At 35.4% G+C, this 14,457-nt stretch overlaps 2 protein-coding genes across 3 annotated transcripts; one reads left to right on the forward strand and one right to left on the reverse strand.

The window, feature by feature from the left end:
* The first annotated feature begins 727 nt into the window (after positions 1 to 727).
* On the forward strand, positions 728 to 14,141 carry LOC132060254 (DNA repair RAD52-like protein 2, chloroplastic). Of its 2 annotated transcripts, none has more exons than XM_059453194.1 (4): positions 728 to 1,167; positions 2,454 to 2,491; positions 2,865 to 2,956; positions 13,788 to 14,141. In XM_059453194.1, exons 1-4 carry the CDS (start codon positions 899 to 901, stop codon positions 13,815 to 13,817), a joined length of 429 nt encoding a protein of 142 aa, XP_059309177.1. In that variant the 5' UTR covers positions 728 to 898; the 3' UTR covers positions 13,818 to 14,141. The 2 variants fall into 2 exon arrangements, with proteins under 2 accessions (XP_059309177.1, XP_059309176.1); XM_059453193.1 differs by lacking the exon at positions 13,788 to 14,141 and adding an exon at positions 6,016 to 6,383 and having other exon boundaries at positions 734 to 1,167.
* LOC132060252 (disease resistance protein RPP13-like) lies at positions 3,516 to 11,818 on the reverse strand. The gene is made up of 2 exons (XM_059453190.1): positions 8,984 to 11,818; positions 3,516 to 4,127 (listed from the first exon to the last, which is right to left on the reverse strand). Exon 1 carries the CDS (start codon positions 11,613 to 11,615, stop codon positions 9,024 to 9,026), a length of 2,592 nt encoding a protein of 863 aa, XP_059309173.1. The 5' UTR covers positions 11,616 to 11,818; the 3' UTR covers positions 3,516 to 4,127; positions 8,984 to 9,023.
* Positions 14,142 to 14,457: the final 316 nt, after the last annotated feature.

Consider the following 14,457-nt stretch of genomic DNA (forward strand, 5'->3'; position numbering starts at 1 on the left):
GTCTAAAGTTATGAACTTGCTTTTGAACCATCAAATGTGTTCAGTAGGCTTCCTAGAGAGGCCAAAGGAGCAGATGGACAGGGCACAATTCCCGGCATTCAGGAGGAAAACTCATAGGGATACTTTCTCTTTAAGAAAGAAACATGTATAGGATTTACAGTTTTGATGTTCCTTGATGTGTATAATGGCTAAATGAGACAAGCACCTCATAAAGCTATAATTATTTTTGAGAGCTTGCTAGGAATCTTAATCCTCCATTCTAAGTAGGTTTAGGGAGATATAGTAGATCTTCTGATATGTACATTTTGCAATATATACACACACACACTCTCTAGTGATAGAGATGGAGGAGATTAATAAAAAAAAAAACAAAGTCTGAAGTTCGAACAAGGGACTAAAATATAAATATTCATAAATTCGATGTCTTAAATAACAGTCCCACGGGTGCTATTTGTGCACTTACCTATGTCATGACTAGATTATTACGGGAGAAATGAATTTTTGGTCCTTTACAATTTTTTTTTTTAGTTTTTTGCCTAAATTAGGTTAAATATCCATTAGACAAAGGTGTCATCTTTCTATCTGAAAAATTTTTTCATTATTTTATTCGCCCTCCCAAGAAAAATATATGATGTATTTTCGATTATTAAAATAAAACTTTCTCTTAATCTCCATTTTTACTTATCATGTATGATAAAATTAGTTATTCGTTTTTATTTGTGCAATTTGGATATATTCTATTGACTTCAAAAGTCAATACATAACAGTAACCATAAAAACAATATTGGATGGAAGGAGTAGCAAACTTCAATGAATGCTTACTCCTTCTCCTTCTTTCTCCTTAATTGTTGTTAAACCAAATTTATAAGCAGTAACCAAGATTTATTTTTCAGTTCCAATGTGCAAACTCAAAAGTTATTCTACTAGAGCATCTTTACTACAAGTCAAAGCTTTGGATTGCAACAGTAACAACAATAACAACTACAGCAGCACTGGTGACGTCACCAGCTGTAAGAACGCCACGTCGTCATCATCAGTTTCGAACACGAACTACGTGGTGCAGTTAGATAAGTCTTCTTCATCTTGCATTACTCGTCCTTTAGCTGAGATCCTACGTGACCTGAACAATATTATCAAAGCTGATGATGGGGATGATCACTATACCTGGTAATTTTATTTCTCTCCTCTTTTTATGTACTACTTCTTCTATCCGTCCATTTTTACTTATCTAGTTTAAAAAAATCAAGAGATAATTTTTCATACCTATTTTATCCTTATTATTAATTTTTAGAGGGGGAGGGGGTGAGGTAATAAACCAAAAGAAAAAAATTAAATTTTGTTTTTTTTTTAAGGGGTGGGGTGGCGTGGGGGTGTGTGGGGGTTGGTGTAGAAATCCAAAAACAATTTTTTTTTAAAGAAATTTTGGTTGTTGGGGGGGGGGGGGGGGGTTTGGGGTGGTAGAAGTGGTTGGGGTTTGGTGGTTGGGGGTGGGTTGGTAGTGGAATTATTATTGTGTACTTGTTTTCCTTACTACTTTTTATTAGGGAATGTCATTTTTCTTATTTTAAGGAATTCGTTTTTCTAAAGAAAATATTTTTTAAAATTTTTGATCAAACAAATTGGAAAAGATTTTTCCAATGTTTTCCTCCGTACTGAACACACCCTTATTATAAATATTGTGTAGGAAACTTTAAGAAATTATTAGTGGCTGCACAACTTTTAAAGTATTTTGATGAATGTCAATTATTTAGATAATTTATACTTTCCCCGTCCATTTTTACTTGTTATTGACTTGACACGCCTATTAAGGAGCGAAAAATAGAATGACAATTTTACTATATCACCCCTAATTATTGCTATTGCTAAATAACCTAATGACTAAAATCATTGAAACACACTTGGCTACTAACAATTCATTAAACTCTCCAATCCAATAATTAATGATAAGGGTAAATTAGGTATGAAATGGTAAATTATCTCTTAATTTTCCAAATTGGACGAGTTAAAATTGACAACTATTTTTAGTCTACAGGACAACTAAAAATGGACGGAGGGAGTAATAATTAGGGATGATATAGTAAAATTTTCATTATATTTATTTGCTACTTAAGGGCGTGCCAAGTCAAACGTGGACAAGTAAATCGATGGAGCGAGTATAATCTTTGGTTTTTGATTTTTGATGACTGGTTTTCGCAAACAAAAATTTAAAATATAATTTTTGTTTATGAAATTGTTAGTTACAGGATATTTATAAACTTTCCACAGTCTTTAATATGTGAAAAAAGAATGTTAAAATTGAGAAATCATAAGAATTCTATCAGTATGTAGTTAAAGTATGCAGTAGTGGTTGCTCAGCTGCCACGATTTCTCTTGTTGATTGTATGCAGTAGTGGTTGCTCAGCTGCCCCGATTTCTCTTGTTGATCTGATAATGATGACATTGATATTCTGTAGGTACCACGCTAACCAGATGTTGAGCTTCTATGCTCCAGGTGCGGTAGCATTCTTGTTTAATTTTTCTATCATCATTATGTTGTTATTTTTTGTATGACTTATGATTGTTTTATTAGTTGTATCATCATAAGTGAAATAGGATGGAAAAGGTGTGTAATTTGGTCATGCAGATGAGATTGCATTATTTTCTTTTGCGGAAATTAATGGAAATGTTTTGACATGAATTTTTTAGCTGTTCTACTCAATGAACTTCCAAAGCATAATGGTTGTTTATTGTCTCTGACTTTTGCTGGAAATGACTAAAAAAGATGTACAAATGACCTTAATGTGGCATATCCGGCAACTGGTGTATACACTGGGAAATTGATTTTGATGTTCTGAGCATATGCGATGATTAAGTTTCTTTTACAGGCTGGTGTGGAGAAGTAAGAAATGTCATTTCCCCAGATAATGGAAGTGTGACGGTTGTTTATCGTGTCACCATACGCGGATCAGATGGAGAGGTATGATCATTCTTCCAAATAAGTGCTCATCCCTTTCTGTCCCCCACTTTACCATTTCTGAATATGCTTCTATGTTTGAGTATAACCAGCAAAGAGGCTTGATCAAGAATTGGTTACAAGTCTTCCTTTTTATATAAAAGGAAATCATTGTGTCACCAAAATTGGCTTGCTTGTTTTTGTTGTTCCAAACTGTAATGCCCATTCTTAATATTTCCTTTATTGCAATTCATTTTGATTGCCAATTTTTGAAGTGGTATAGTTTTTGGGCACAAGAAAATTTAAAACCTAAGTCTGCTCAAACTAAAAACTAAAGTATAAAATTGTTCCCATGAGGATTTGTGAAACTAGCTAGTTATATGATTAAACAAATGAGTTGAGATGTATTAGATCTAGCTCAAAGCTAAATAAAAATGAAAGGATTAGGCTATTAACGTGGGCAACCTTGACAGGTTCCTATGCTAAACCAAACAGGGGGATTGACTTCACCTACATTTTATAGATGGCTTCTTTTTCCAGATCTCACTTTGCTAAACAAATAAGAATCATTAAAATCAAATCATAAGTTTCAAATCCATCTATCCCTGTCATAAAAAGATTCTCCCATACTAGCATTTAACAAACCAAAGAGAAATAAAAAAGATTGCTCTATACGAAATACAATACAATAAAATAATTTGAAGGAAGAAACTTGAATTCAACTTTTTAGCGCAGTTGTTCTCTCTTTGCTATCTTCTTCTCTTGATGTTTGTCAAGAGTTTCTCACCTGTCTTTGAAGCTCTGATGGTTTCCTTGGCCCTCCGTGATTCATTTAATTGCAAACCCTTTCGTGCTCTATCTATAGAGTAAAGAATCGAGATCCTTCCAAATTATAGAACTTTACCAGGCAGATAGAGGTTACAGTGCATGATGTGGCTCTTTCCAAACTGCCTTACCACTAGCCTCGTTTGGGCGTGGCAGTATGCCAGTACCCACTCTCTGCCACGTCTGGTGTTCTGACTTCAGCTTTTTGCTCATACTGTCTTCATTTTTGGTTCGAAGAGCATCTACCTCCTTGATCCTGCTTGCTAACTGGCTAGCAAAATAGCTGCTCTAAACTTCGCTAAGTGGGTAGTGTATCAGACTCCACTTGTTTAATTCTTCAAACCATGCTGAAGAATCTAATTTTCTAAGCCTTAAAAAATAAATAAATACATCATAGAAGCCCTTGAAATGCCTCAAAGACTTAGCAGATCTTGAGCTTGAAGTGTTGAAATTTTCAATGTAAAGCCAACCTATAATCTGCCTTGTAAGGTTTAGCCTTGTTAGACTTTTTAATGTCTACTAAAGGTTTCCTCTTACTACTTTTATATATATTTGGGATTGTGTTGCCAGCCCGTGAGGATTTAGTCTATGTACGCGCAAGCTGGTCCAGACACCACCATCATCAATGTATCAAAATAATAATAGTAATAATAATGATCTTCTCTGACATATGAAGAATACTGATGTAGCCAAAGTCTAAATTTTCATTTCACACTTCTGATGCGAGTCTATTAGACTTATTGAAAAGAAAATTAATAGTTGGTCCAACCTTTTGAAGGTCGTTTTTGCTTAACTGCAGCAAGACTATTCTTATGTTTGTATTTCTTATTTCTCAGCGTTGTAGCTTTTCTAGAATTTAATGTGTTTCTTGTAATTTTCTTGGAAAAGGTTAAAACCTTATTTGTTTCTGTGGCTTAGTTATACTCTGGGTCATCCTATTTCTGTGGCTTAGTTATACTCTGGGTCATCTTTGGCTGGTAGTAGGATTCATAGGATTTTTGTTATGTAGCTGGTTTTGGAGTTTTATTCTGGAATAGGAGTAGGTCCACAAACTCCACCACAATGCATATGTTTCACTAAGTATGCCTGGTCTGTTTATTGTGGAATGGCACAACCTGTCAAGTTTGAGAAAGTGGGGTTGAGTGGATAGGTTTAGTAATTTTCTAAACGGATGGTTGACTGGCTGGTTTCTGGGGCTAGTCTTTGTCTTATTCAGCATTGGAAAATAAGACAGCTAATGTACCTGGGTCATTGCAAGAACTTTGGTATATTAAGGAAAGGCTTTCATCTGAGTATCGAATCATCTTCCTCAAAATGGAGGTTTTAGGTGCCCATAGAGATTTGGTCTAGTGGTAAGAGCGTGATGTGTGGGTTAGGTGCAGGTCACAGGTTCGAACCCGACCGCAGACAAAAGCTTGTTATAAGTAGAGAGGTAGAAGTCCATTATCCACCGAGTTTTGAACCGTGTGCCACTTGGTCCTCAGGATTTCTCGTTTATCAATAGGAAAGAAAGGAGGATTTAGGTGAACGCTTTGTCGGTTTGGCATCTGCTTTTGGTAGCCAACGTATTTGTGCCTAGTGTGTCCAATTTTGGTGTATGTAAGAGGATATGTGCCAAAAGGCAAAGGGGAAACAGGAGTGGAACAAGCAAGTGAAAGAGGTTATAATCTTGAGCATGACATGATTGCATAATTAGATTAAAAGTCCCACATGAAAAGGCAGACTGAATTAAGGGCCATGTCTCTACAGGTCTTAGCTAATGTTTAGGTTGCGGGCCCTGTGTCCTTTCTGCTTTATGTAAGACAGTGATGCATACCCAACCAGCACTCCAGGTGGCCTTTATTTGGCTCAATTATCATGTGTTATTGATGTTGGAAAACTACCAAGATTGAGAAAAACTCATCAATTCTTAACGATCTCATCTGAATTGTATATGCTAGTATGTTAGTCATTTTGATGCATAGAGGGAAGTACTTTTTCATCACTTACTTTGTCTGAAAGATAAGTAGAAGATGAAACTCTTTATGATGGCTAATTGGTTATCAAGTTGTACACACTATTGATCTTGCTAAGTTTATGTGCAATTTTGGTCTAGGTTTATGTGCTATCTCCAATTTTCATTTTATGCTGTTCAATTTGGCACCTAAAACTTCAAGTTTAAATAAACAATTCTCCTGTAGAATTCATGTTGCAGTCACAGCCAAAGTGTTTCCTTTCTTTTTTATGTGTACTTGTATTCTTGTGATAAATTATTCTAGGCACACCGCGAATCAACTGGGACAGTATCACCAGGCAATGGCCACAGCACAGATCTGGTTGTTGCTGCTGAGAAGATAGCATTTTGCAGAGCATGTGCTTGTTTCGGGCTTGGCTTATATCCGTATCATTAAGAATGGTTGAGCAGATGCTATAAACTGGACAGTGTTGAAAAAGCTGTTGAAGGTCCTTGTTGTACACAAGATGATGTAAAAATGTTATTCGTGAGGATTGTTAATATGCACTGTGAAAGTACTAAAATATGCTCAAGGAGAATGAGGCCTCAAAAAATGTAAAAAATAGGAAAAGTGGAATATATAATGGAGATATCAGATATCATCTGTTGCTTTATGTATGATGCATTTTGCCCTGTATCGTGTGTATTTGTAGATTGTAAGGCCTCAGTAATTGATAACAAATTATTTCGGCAGAAATAGCGTCTGCTGATCACTTTTCAATTAAAATTCCGTAACAATGACTATTTTACCATTTCAGGTGCAGAGAAGTGCTATTTGTGAATTTTACTCCAAAGTGAAATAATGACAAAATACACTTTCCTAAAATAGTTGGGTTTAAGCAAAAGCAAAATTAGATGGAGCAGATTAAATCGTAGATGTACTATCTTCCTGAGCTAATACACATTGTAAAAGATTAAGTGGAATTAGAAGAAATGTTGGTGTCATCCATGTAATCAGATTTTTGAACTTCATACCTCAGGTTCAAATTTAGGCTTGAACAGTTTCTACTTTAGAAAATTTAGATGAAAATTTTCAAATTTCAATATGAAGGTCTAAAGTTATGAACTAGCTAAGCCTAAGTCATACTAGAAAGTCTAAATTTCGAATTGCCATTCAAACTCTAGACTTCAGGTCGAAAGTTTAGCTTTGACAATTCAAATTTCAAAACCAAAGGACTGAAGTTTGAACCATCAAAGTTTGATCAGGTGACTAAAATTAAAATATTTCTAAATCTCGTTGTCTTTAATAACGATCCTCCAAATGGCTAGTTGTGCACTTGCCCCATGTTAGGACTAGATTATTAGCAAACTTCAGACAAAAGCATTCTTGCTCCTCCTGCTCCTTCTTCTTCTTAATTGTTGTTAAACCAAAGATGTAAGAAATGACCAGAACCTATTCTTCTTGCTGGACTTGTGTGCTTGTTTCAGCTCCAAGCTAATCAATCCACTGAATTTAGTCCTATGTGCAAACTCAAGTTTTTGGCATTTGCATTTTGAACCCATAACTATTAGAAATTGAAAATCTATTTTTCAACTTTTCAATGCATGTGAACCTTTTCGGATTTCGAGAGTCAAACTTTATAACTTTGATCGTAAATTTTCACAAAGATTTTTCAAGTTTGTAAAAATAAAATTTATATATTTAGAGACTATATAAAAGTACTATAAGTTATGATAATTTATAATTAAAATAATTTAGAAAAAAGTATAAGAAAAACGTGATCAAAGAACCAACTCGTAGACTCCCCAAATAAATTGAAACGAAAGCAGACAGTGAGTGACCGTTATCCAACTACCCCGAGATAGAGCAAACCCATAGGATACATCGTAATTAACTTCATTAGCCAATCGATAACTAAATAACGGCAGAAGTTTAATAAATCTCAACATAGTAGTCATAGATAACAATATCTGAATCATCTTCCCATACTGAGTCATAATCCTCAACAAATACATAACCCGTAATGGAAACATCTAAAAATCTCTACTAGACAGACCCCGCATGATAAGTAAAGTCTAAGAATTAAAAAGCATAAGCTAAATGAAGGATCTGCATTTAAGTAGTAAAAGAGAGTAAAGGAAACCATTTTTGCAGAAAAATCAATTAAAACATCACAAAATCATTCCTGCATAGAATCCCAGAAACAATTCTATTCAAATCAATTCCACATACTCAATAAAACCCAAAACAAAAGGAAATTAAACACTCAAAAACCAAAGAAAAATATTCAAGTTTGAGATAAGCTCTCATTGACAGCCTTGAAATCTAATTAATGCTTCTACAATGTGAAAGTCTTCAAGTGGTTCGCAACAACGATAGTTGCTTCTCCATCTGTAAGCCATTTTATTTTCCACTAATTAAAATTAAAATATTTAAGTTATGACGTTACTTCTCTATAGTTTCACCCAAATTGTAAGACATAAATAATAATTAGTACTCCCTTTGTTCACTTTTACTTATCCAGTATTTCAAAAATAGATTTTCACTTTTACTTGTCACTTTTATCATATCAAGACAAGACAACTTCTTTTTTCAAGACAAAATATCAGTTTTACCCATAGTATTATTAATACTCACTTCAAATCATTTTTCAAATTTAATAAAAATATGACCAATTAATATGAGTACATTGGTAAATTATGCACTTCATTTATTATTTCTTAAGAGGTGTGCATAGTCAAAAGTGGACAAATAAAAGTGAACGGAGGGAGTGTTCAATAAAAGATAACAGATTTATCTATTACCTAAATTGAAGAGTAATTATAATGTTCACTTATAATCGTGAGGATCATTTTCTATAAAATTATACTTAACTTCATATTAGTTGCTCCAACCAATACTGAAACAGTTTTAATAATTTTTAGTATTCAAATTTTCATCAAGAAACTCTCCAATGTGCTATTATTATTATTATTATTATTAATTTGTAATTGTAAGATATATGTTTTCGAAGTTATTTTCATTGACCGATTAAACACCAACAAACATTTTTTAGGAAAGTATACCTGTGATAATCAAAATAATTACTTTTTTCATACAAGACAAAATATCAGCCATAATTAATTTACTTATAGCCAATTATTTGTAATTGACTTTTATTAGTAAGTTTGTGATGTAAAAAAAAAAAAATTAAATTGTCATGGTATAAAAATTAAACCTAATACTAAGAGATGTGCAGCAGAATGAGTAAAAGCAATTAAAGAAATGGTGATTAGGGATTGGGATTTGTTACCTCTTGAAATAGGATATCATATATGCTTTGAAAAGCTTCATCAAAAATCAGATGGCTTCAACCTCTCCACGTCTTTCATTCTCTGGGGAATCTCTTTTAGCTTTGGACAGTTAAGGATACTCAGACCTTTAATCAGAGGCATTGCACTTGTGGCTAAATCCCATCTTTCTAGCTTCTTAAGTTGATGAAGATGAAGGAACTCCAGTTGACTGAAGCTGTTATCACTGCAGGTAATTTCTTTTCCTTCATAAGCTTCAAATAATTGGAGATCCCTTAGGTTTGGCAACATTCCCAGAATAGGCATTGGATCTTCCATGAGTTTTGAGTTCAAAAGGATCATCATTGTGATTGAATTTGGAAATGGGTTTGACGGGGGCAGTTTTTCTATTCTCCCATCTAACAACAATTTCTGTAGCTTTTGACAAGAACTAAGAAATTCTAGGGCTGGCAATGATTCATTAAATTCACACCACAATTTGAGAGTGCTAAGGCTTTTCAAGCTGCTAATGTTGTTTAGGGAGTAAGATTTCTTAATCTTAAACATGCTTAATTCTCGAACATTGACTAAATCAACAGGGTTAACATCTCGCCACTGATCACAATAAATGCCTCTAAGAACTTGAAGACTTGTGAGTTTGTTTATATGTTGCAGAGGTTCTGAATATGGAATGACTAAATGTCTTAGATTTACTAGGTTAGCTATCTCAGGAGGTAGTCGGCAGAAGTCTATACCCCAAGAGTCTTCATCCAAGGCCTGGAGTGTCAGTAAATTCTTGAGGTTGCCTATGGAGGAGGGGATATCACAAAGACCTGTAAAGCTTAAGTATCTGAGGCTGTACAAACTTCCTATGGCATCTGGTAGTGTAAATCTGTCAGAACCATTCTCCAAGTATAGCACATATAAATGTTGGAACATATTGCGGAACTTTATCCTATCCAGCTTAAGACCTCTTTGATCAAAGAATGTAACTGACCTTAAGTTCAATTTGGAAAAATCAAGAGTGAGGTACCTTTCTCCTTGACCATGGATGGTATGTCTGCGACATGAGAAGGATATGGAATGCTTTCTCGGACCATAAATGTCAAAGAAGTTTACCTCCAATGCCTTTTGTATGGCAAGATCCCGAAGTAGATCATGAATCCTACATCTATAAACTTCTTCCCAACGTGTAGCTGCCACTTGAACCAAGCTTCGCCTTATCAGCTCATTCAGGAAGTCTTGAGCTACATCCTCCATTCTTTCTTCTTCTCCTGGTATCAATCCATCGGCCATCCACAACCAACTTATGTTTTCAGCATAAATCTCACGATCTTCTGGAAAAATACCAAAGTAAAGAAAACAGTGTTTGAGCACAGTTGGCAAATCATTGTAGCTCAGTGATAGTATGTCCGAGATTGCAATGAAGTCATCTGTCACACGGTTCCAAAGGTGTGCCTTCACCCTTTCCCATTGTTCTATCCCCCTTTTATGTGAAAGAAGCCCGCTTAGTGCAGCAATTGCAAGAGGTAAGCCTCCACATTTGCCCACCATATCCTTAGCTAGCCTTTCCATTGTTGGGACCATTACCTGAACATCGAGTAGTTTCTTGCAAAAGAGATCCCAACTCTCTTCTTGGTTAAGGTAACGGAGTTTATGGACAAAACCTTTGTTATCTGCTCTTTCGGCAACATCCTCCTTCCGCGTGGTAATAATAACTCTGCTGCCATTCTTGCTATCCGGGAATGCCCTTTTCAGACTTTCCCAAGCTTCTCTGTGCCATACATCATCCACCACCACAAGGTATTTTTTCTCTCTCAGTAGATTCCGAAGGTGTCTTTCTAGATCTGTCACGTCCGTCATCTTTTCCAGCAGATCTAGAGTTTCCCTGTCACATCCTTGGATGGATTTGATGATAGTCTTAAGGAGATCCATGGTGTTATACTCTTGAGAAACACATATCCAAGCACGCGTTGGGAAGCTAGAGACTATATTAGGACTATTGTAGAGGTTTCTCGCAAGAGTGGTCTTGCCTAGTCCGCCCATTCCATAAATGGAGATGGCGCTTCGGTGAGGCTCTGCTTTGAGAAGTTCAGCTAGCAATATTTCTATAACATCCTGAAAGCCAACAAAAATCTGATCTTGATCATCCACATAGGAGGTAGTTCTCCTCAGTGTTCTAACCATGGCAGACCGATTGTTTGGCCGATTACTTGGCCCTTCTCCTGCAATATTATCGATATTTCTAATACCATAAGTCTCTCGTTTGCGAGAGATATCCATGACTCGCTGCTTGAGGGATTGGATCTCCTTGCTGACATCGTAGAATTTGTACTCCTTCATACAGATGCAAGCGCAAGCGCAAGCCTTGAGACGACTAGCAAATCCATCGCCATCACCTTCACCAGCCTCTAAGCTGTAAGTCTCCAGTATAGCGACAGCGTCATTAGCAACAGAGTTGATATCAAACACCCATTGTTGAACTCTATGATCTCCAACTTGCTTTTCTTCTGCATCTTTGAGGAAAGACTGCATGGAAAGAAGCTCATTTCGAAGCCACTGCACTTCCTCTCTCAGACTTAAACGCAGGTTAACTTCCTGTATGAGGAAATCCCCCAGTTTTTGAACTGCATATGACACAAAGGCATCAACCATTTTCAAAAGTCTTGATATTTAGTATACTCAGAGCTGGAAAAAAAGGGGCTGTATGGAAAATATTGGAAGAAAGCTGGAGAAAGAGAAACAGTAGAGATAAAACTAAGATCAAGTTGAAGAAACTGAAGCCGTTGATTGTGAGTTTGATAAGAGATGAATACTGTTTTTGTGTTAATGAATTGAGCGTTTAAGATGGTCCATTAAATAACCTGATTAAAGCATAAAAAATCCGACAGATGAACATGGGGCTTGTGGAAAAATATATGTGGGGAAAAGTTAAAAGTAACAATAATAATTTTAAATATTATTATTTTAAATCAATTTGGCTGCAACTGCTGCCAGAGAGAAGTTTGATACAAAGTAAGTATATTTTAATATGTTGCTAGTTGTCATTTAACTACTCTTATATTTTAATTGTTTCAAGTTTGACCAGCCACTTGCATCCACGCTCAATAATTGATGTTTGTCCCCCCACACCTTAATGAATATTATTTTGATCGTAATCATTCTACATAAAACAATAATTTCCAATTTGGATTAATATTAACTGGATTTGTATTCATTGTTTGTACACATCCCCCAGAAATTAATTTAACTCCATGTTATTGTCCGTCACTATATATCGAGTATTAAATAGTAGTAGCAGTATAATTGGTTTGTTTGGAGTGGGGGACCCGAAAAGCATCTTTCTATACAATCATTTGATTTTATAGGAGAACTGAAAAAAGAGGGCTGGCTGTATGGAAAATATTGGAAGAAAGCTAGAGAAATAGAAACAGAGACATAAGCAGTAGAGATAAAATTAAGATCAAGTTGAAGAAACTGAAGCAATTGATTGTGAGTTTGATTAGAGATGAATATTGTTTTTAGTATACTCAGAGCTGAAAAAAGAGGTTTGTATAGAAGATATATTGGTATACAACTTGGAAAATGGGAGAAATATAAACTCAGAAGCAGTAGACATAAAATTGAGAACAAATAGCGTGTTGAAAGAGTCCAGTTATGTGATTAAAGTTTAGAAAATCCGAAACATGAACATGTGGTTTGTGGAAAAAAAGAGTTACGATTAGACAAGGCAAGAGAAAATGAAAGTTCCTATTTTCAAAATGGACAAAGATGCAAGCTAGCGAAAGGTACATTTTTAGAAATATCCCAATTCTTAGTGGTCCTTGGCTAGGCCTTCAAAAAGAGTCGCTGAATATGCTGTTTTTCTTTTCTTTTCTTTTGATACAGTGGAAAAAAAAACTAAATAAAGATCTTAAAATCTTAAACAAGGCGAATGTTCCGAGTTACTCCTGTGAAACAACCCAGCGGATTCCTTGTTTCTTTTAAACTGGAATATTATTATTTTTTAGATGGGTTGTACGCAGCGTGAATCTGAAACCACGGTCTAGAGATCCCTATTGAGCAAACTGAAAATCATATGAGAAAACGTTAGGCCACAATCTAATGTTTTATTTATAAAGTTGATCAATATATGAAGAAAGATTAGACCCGAGTCTAACGTTGTCCTGAAGGTTAACTTTTCAGGGGCTATTTGCACAATTTTTAAAAATAAGGACAAAATTTAAATGATGAAAGTATTTGCATAAATCAGCCTTAATTATTTTAGTGAGTACCAAATATCAGATGGTTATACAAAATATTAAAAGGAATGAGTCTTCTCTTCTATTTTTCGCCTATGATGAAACTAAGATAAAACTACTAAGCAGATGAGAAGGTTCTCTAATTTTTTCCTTCACCAGCTATTTGTTATGTGGTCGTGGATGAAGATAATTGATAAAATGATTAGGCTGAAGTATATGTTTCTGCCTTAGTCAAGAAGGAATAAAATGTGATCCCAAATTCGACTGGTTAATTCTTTTTGCTTGTTTCCGCTTCTAATTAGAAGTAGAAGCTGGAACTGCTTTCTCTTTCAGATCAGAGGTTGCATTTTGTTGTTGAGACTGTCATGAGTTTAGTAGGAGAAATATAAGAACAAATTAGTTTTACCTATTGTGAATTTCATGTGTTGCATGGGGCCAGAAAGTAATACAACTTCAAACTATGGCTTTCTTCAATATGATATTGACTGCCTCACTCTATCACAACCTCATTTGCTGGGTTCACAATGGTTTCATTTTGATGGTGGAATGTTGCATTGACATGTTGCTTTCTTCCTCAACCTCACAGGCAGAAACGGGTAAGGTTCCCAAAGGGTAAGAAGGTAAAACATGGCGATAACACGGTTGATGGGCGTGAAGATAAACCTAGTGGGTGGAGAGATCCTCTCCTTGCAGCCAAAGAGCGTTCGGTACGGCGGAATCAAATAACAGCGGAGCTGCTTGATGAAGAAAATGAAGGTGAAATAGCTGACATATCGCGGGCAGAAGTGGAATATGAGGTTTGTTCCTTCCAATATCTATTATAATTGTTTGCTTGTGGTTAGGTTTTTTGTGGATCTCTCGTTCTAGTTCATATCTCTTGATAAGGAAGTGATATTAGGATAAATAGAAACATTTTTGGGGCTTGGCATGATTTGTGCTGCTTTTGTAGCTAGAGCAGCTTAGATATGGGTACCTTTCTCAAAAAAGAGCTTAGATATGTCTTTGATGAGTCCTCTGGGTATGTTTTCTACCTTTTAGCTCATTACACTACTTTTGTCCTTCTGCTCTAGTGTGCGGATATCGTAGTAAGTAAGAAATCAAACTGTATCATTTTGAAATTCCACTGGATTCAACTGGGAGCAGGTTATTGTAGGGTTCTTCCTTGTTCAATCAAAGAACTTTTCAACGTTGTAATTCTAAAGGAAGAGCATCGCATCCCATGGAATCTATTTGAACATAATTCTTTCTGGAGTTTT

The sequence above is a fragment of the Lycium ferocissimum genome, chromosome 6, assembly GCF_029784015.1.
Source record: "Lycium ferocissimum isolate CSIRO_LF1 chromosome 6, AGI_CSIRO_Lferr_CH_V1, whole genome shotgun sequence".
In the NCBI taxonomy this organism is placed as follows: domain Eukaryota; kingdom Viridiplantae; phylum Streptophyta; class Magnoliopsida; order Solanales; family Solanaceae; genus Lycium; species Lycium ferocissimum.

What these genes read in the sequence shown, in the direction of transcription:
- LOC132060254 (XM_059453193.1), top strand. Translation starts at nt 899, where the DNA reads ATGTGCAAACTCAAAAGTTATTCTACTAGAGCATCTTTACTACAAGTC. An exon ending in GGGGATGATCACTATACCTG is followed by an intron (nt 1,168 to 2,453) that starts GTAATTTTATTT and finishes GATATTCTGTAG; the next exon opens with GTACCACGCTAACCAGATGT. An exon ending in TACGCGGATCAGATGGAGAG is followed by an intron (nt 2,957 to 6,015) that starts GTATGATCATTC and finishes AAATTATTCTAG; the next exon opens with GCACACCGCGAATCAACTGG.
- LOC132060252 (XM_059453190.1), bottom strand. Translation starts at nt 11,615, where the DNA reads ATGGTTGATGCCTTTGTGTCATATGCAGTTCAAAAACTGGGGGATTTC.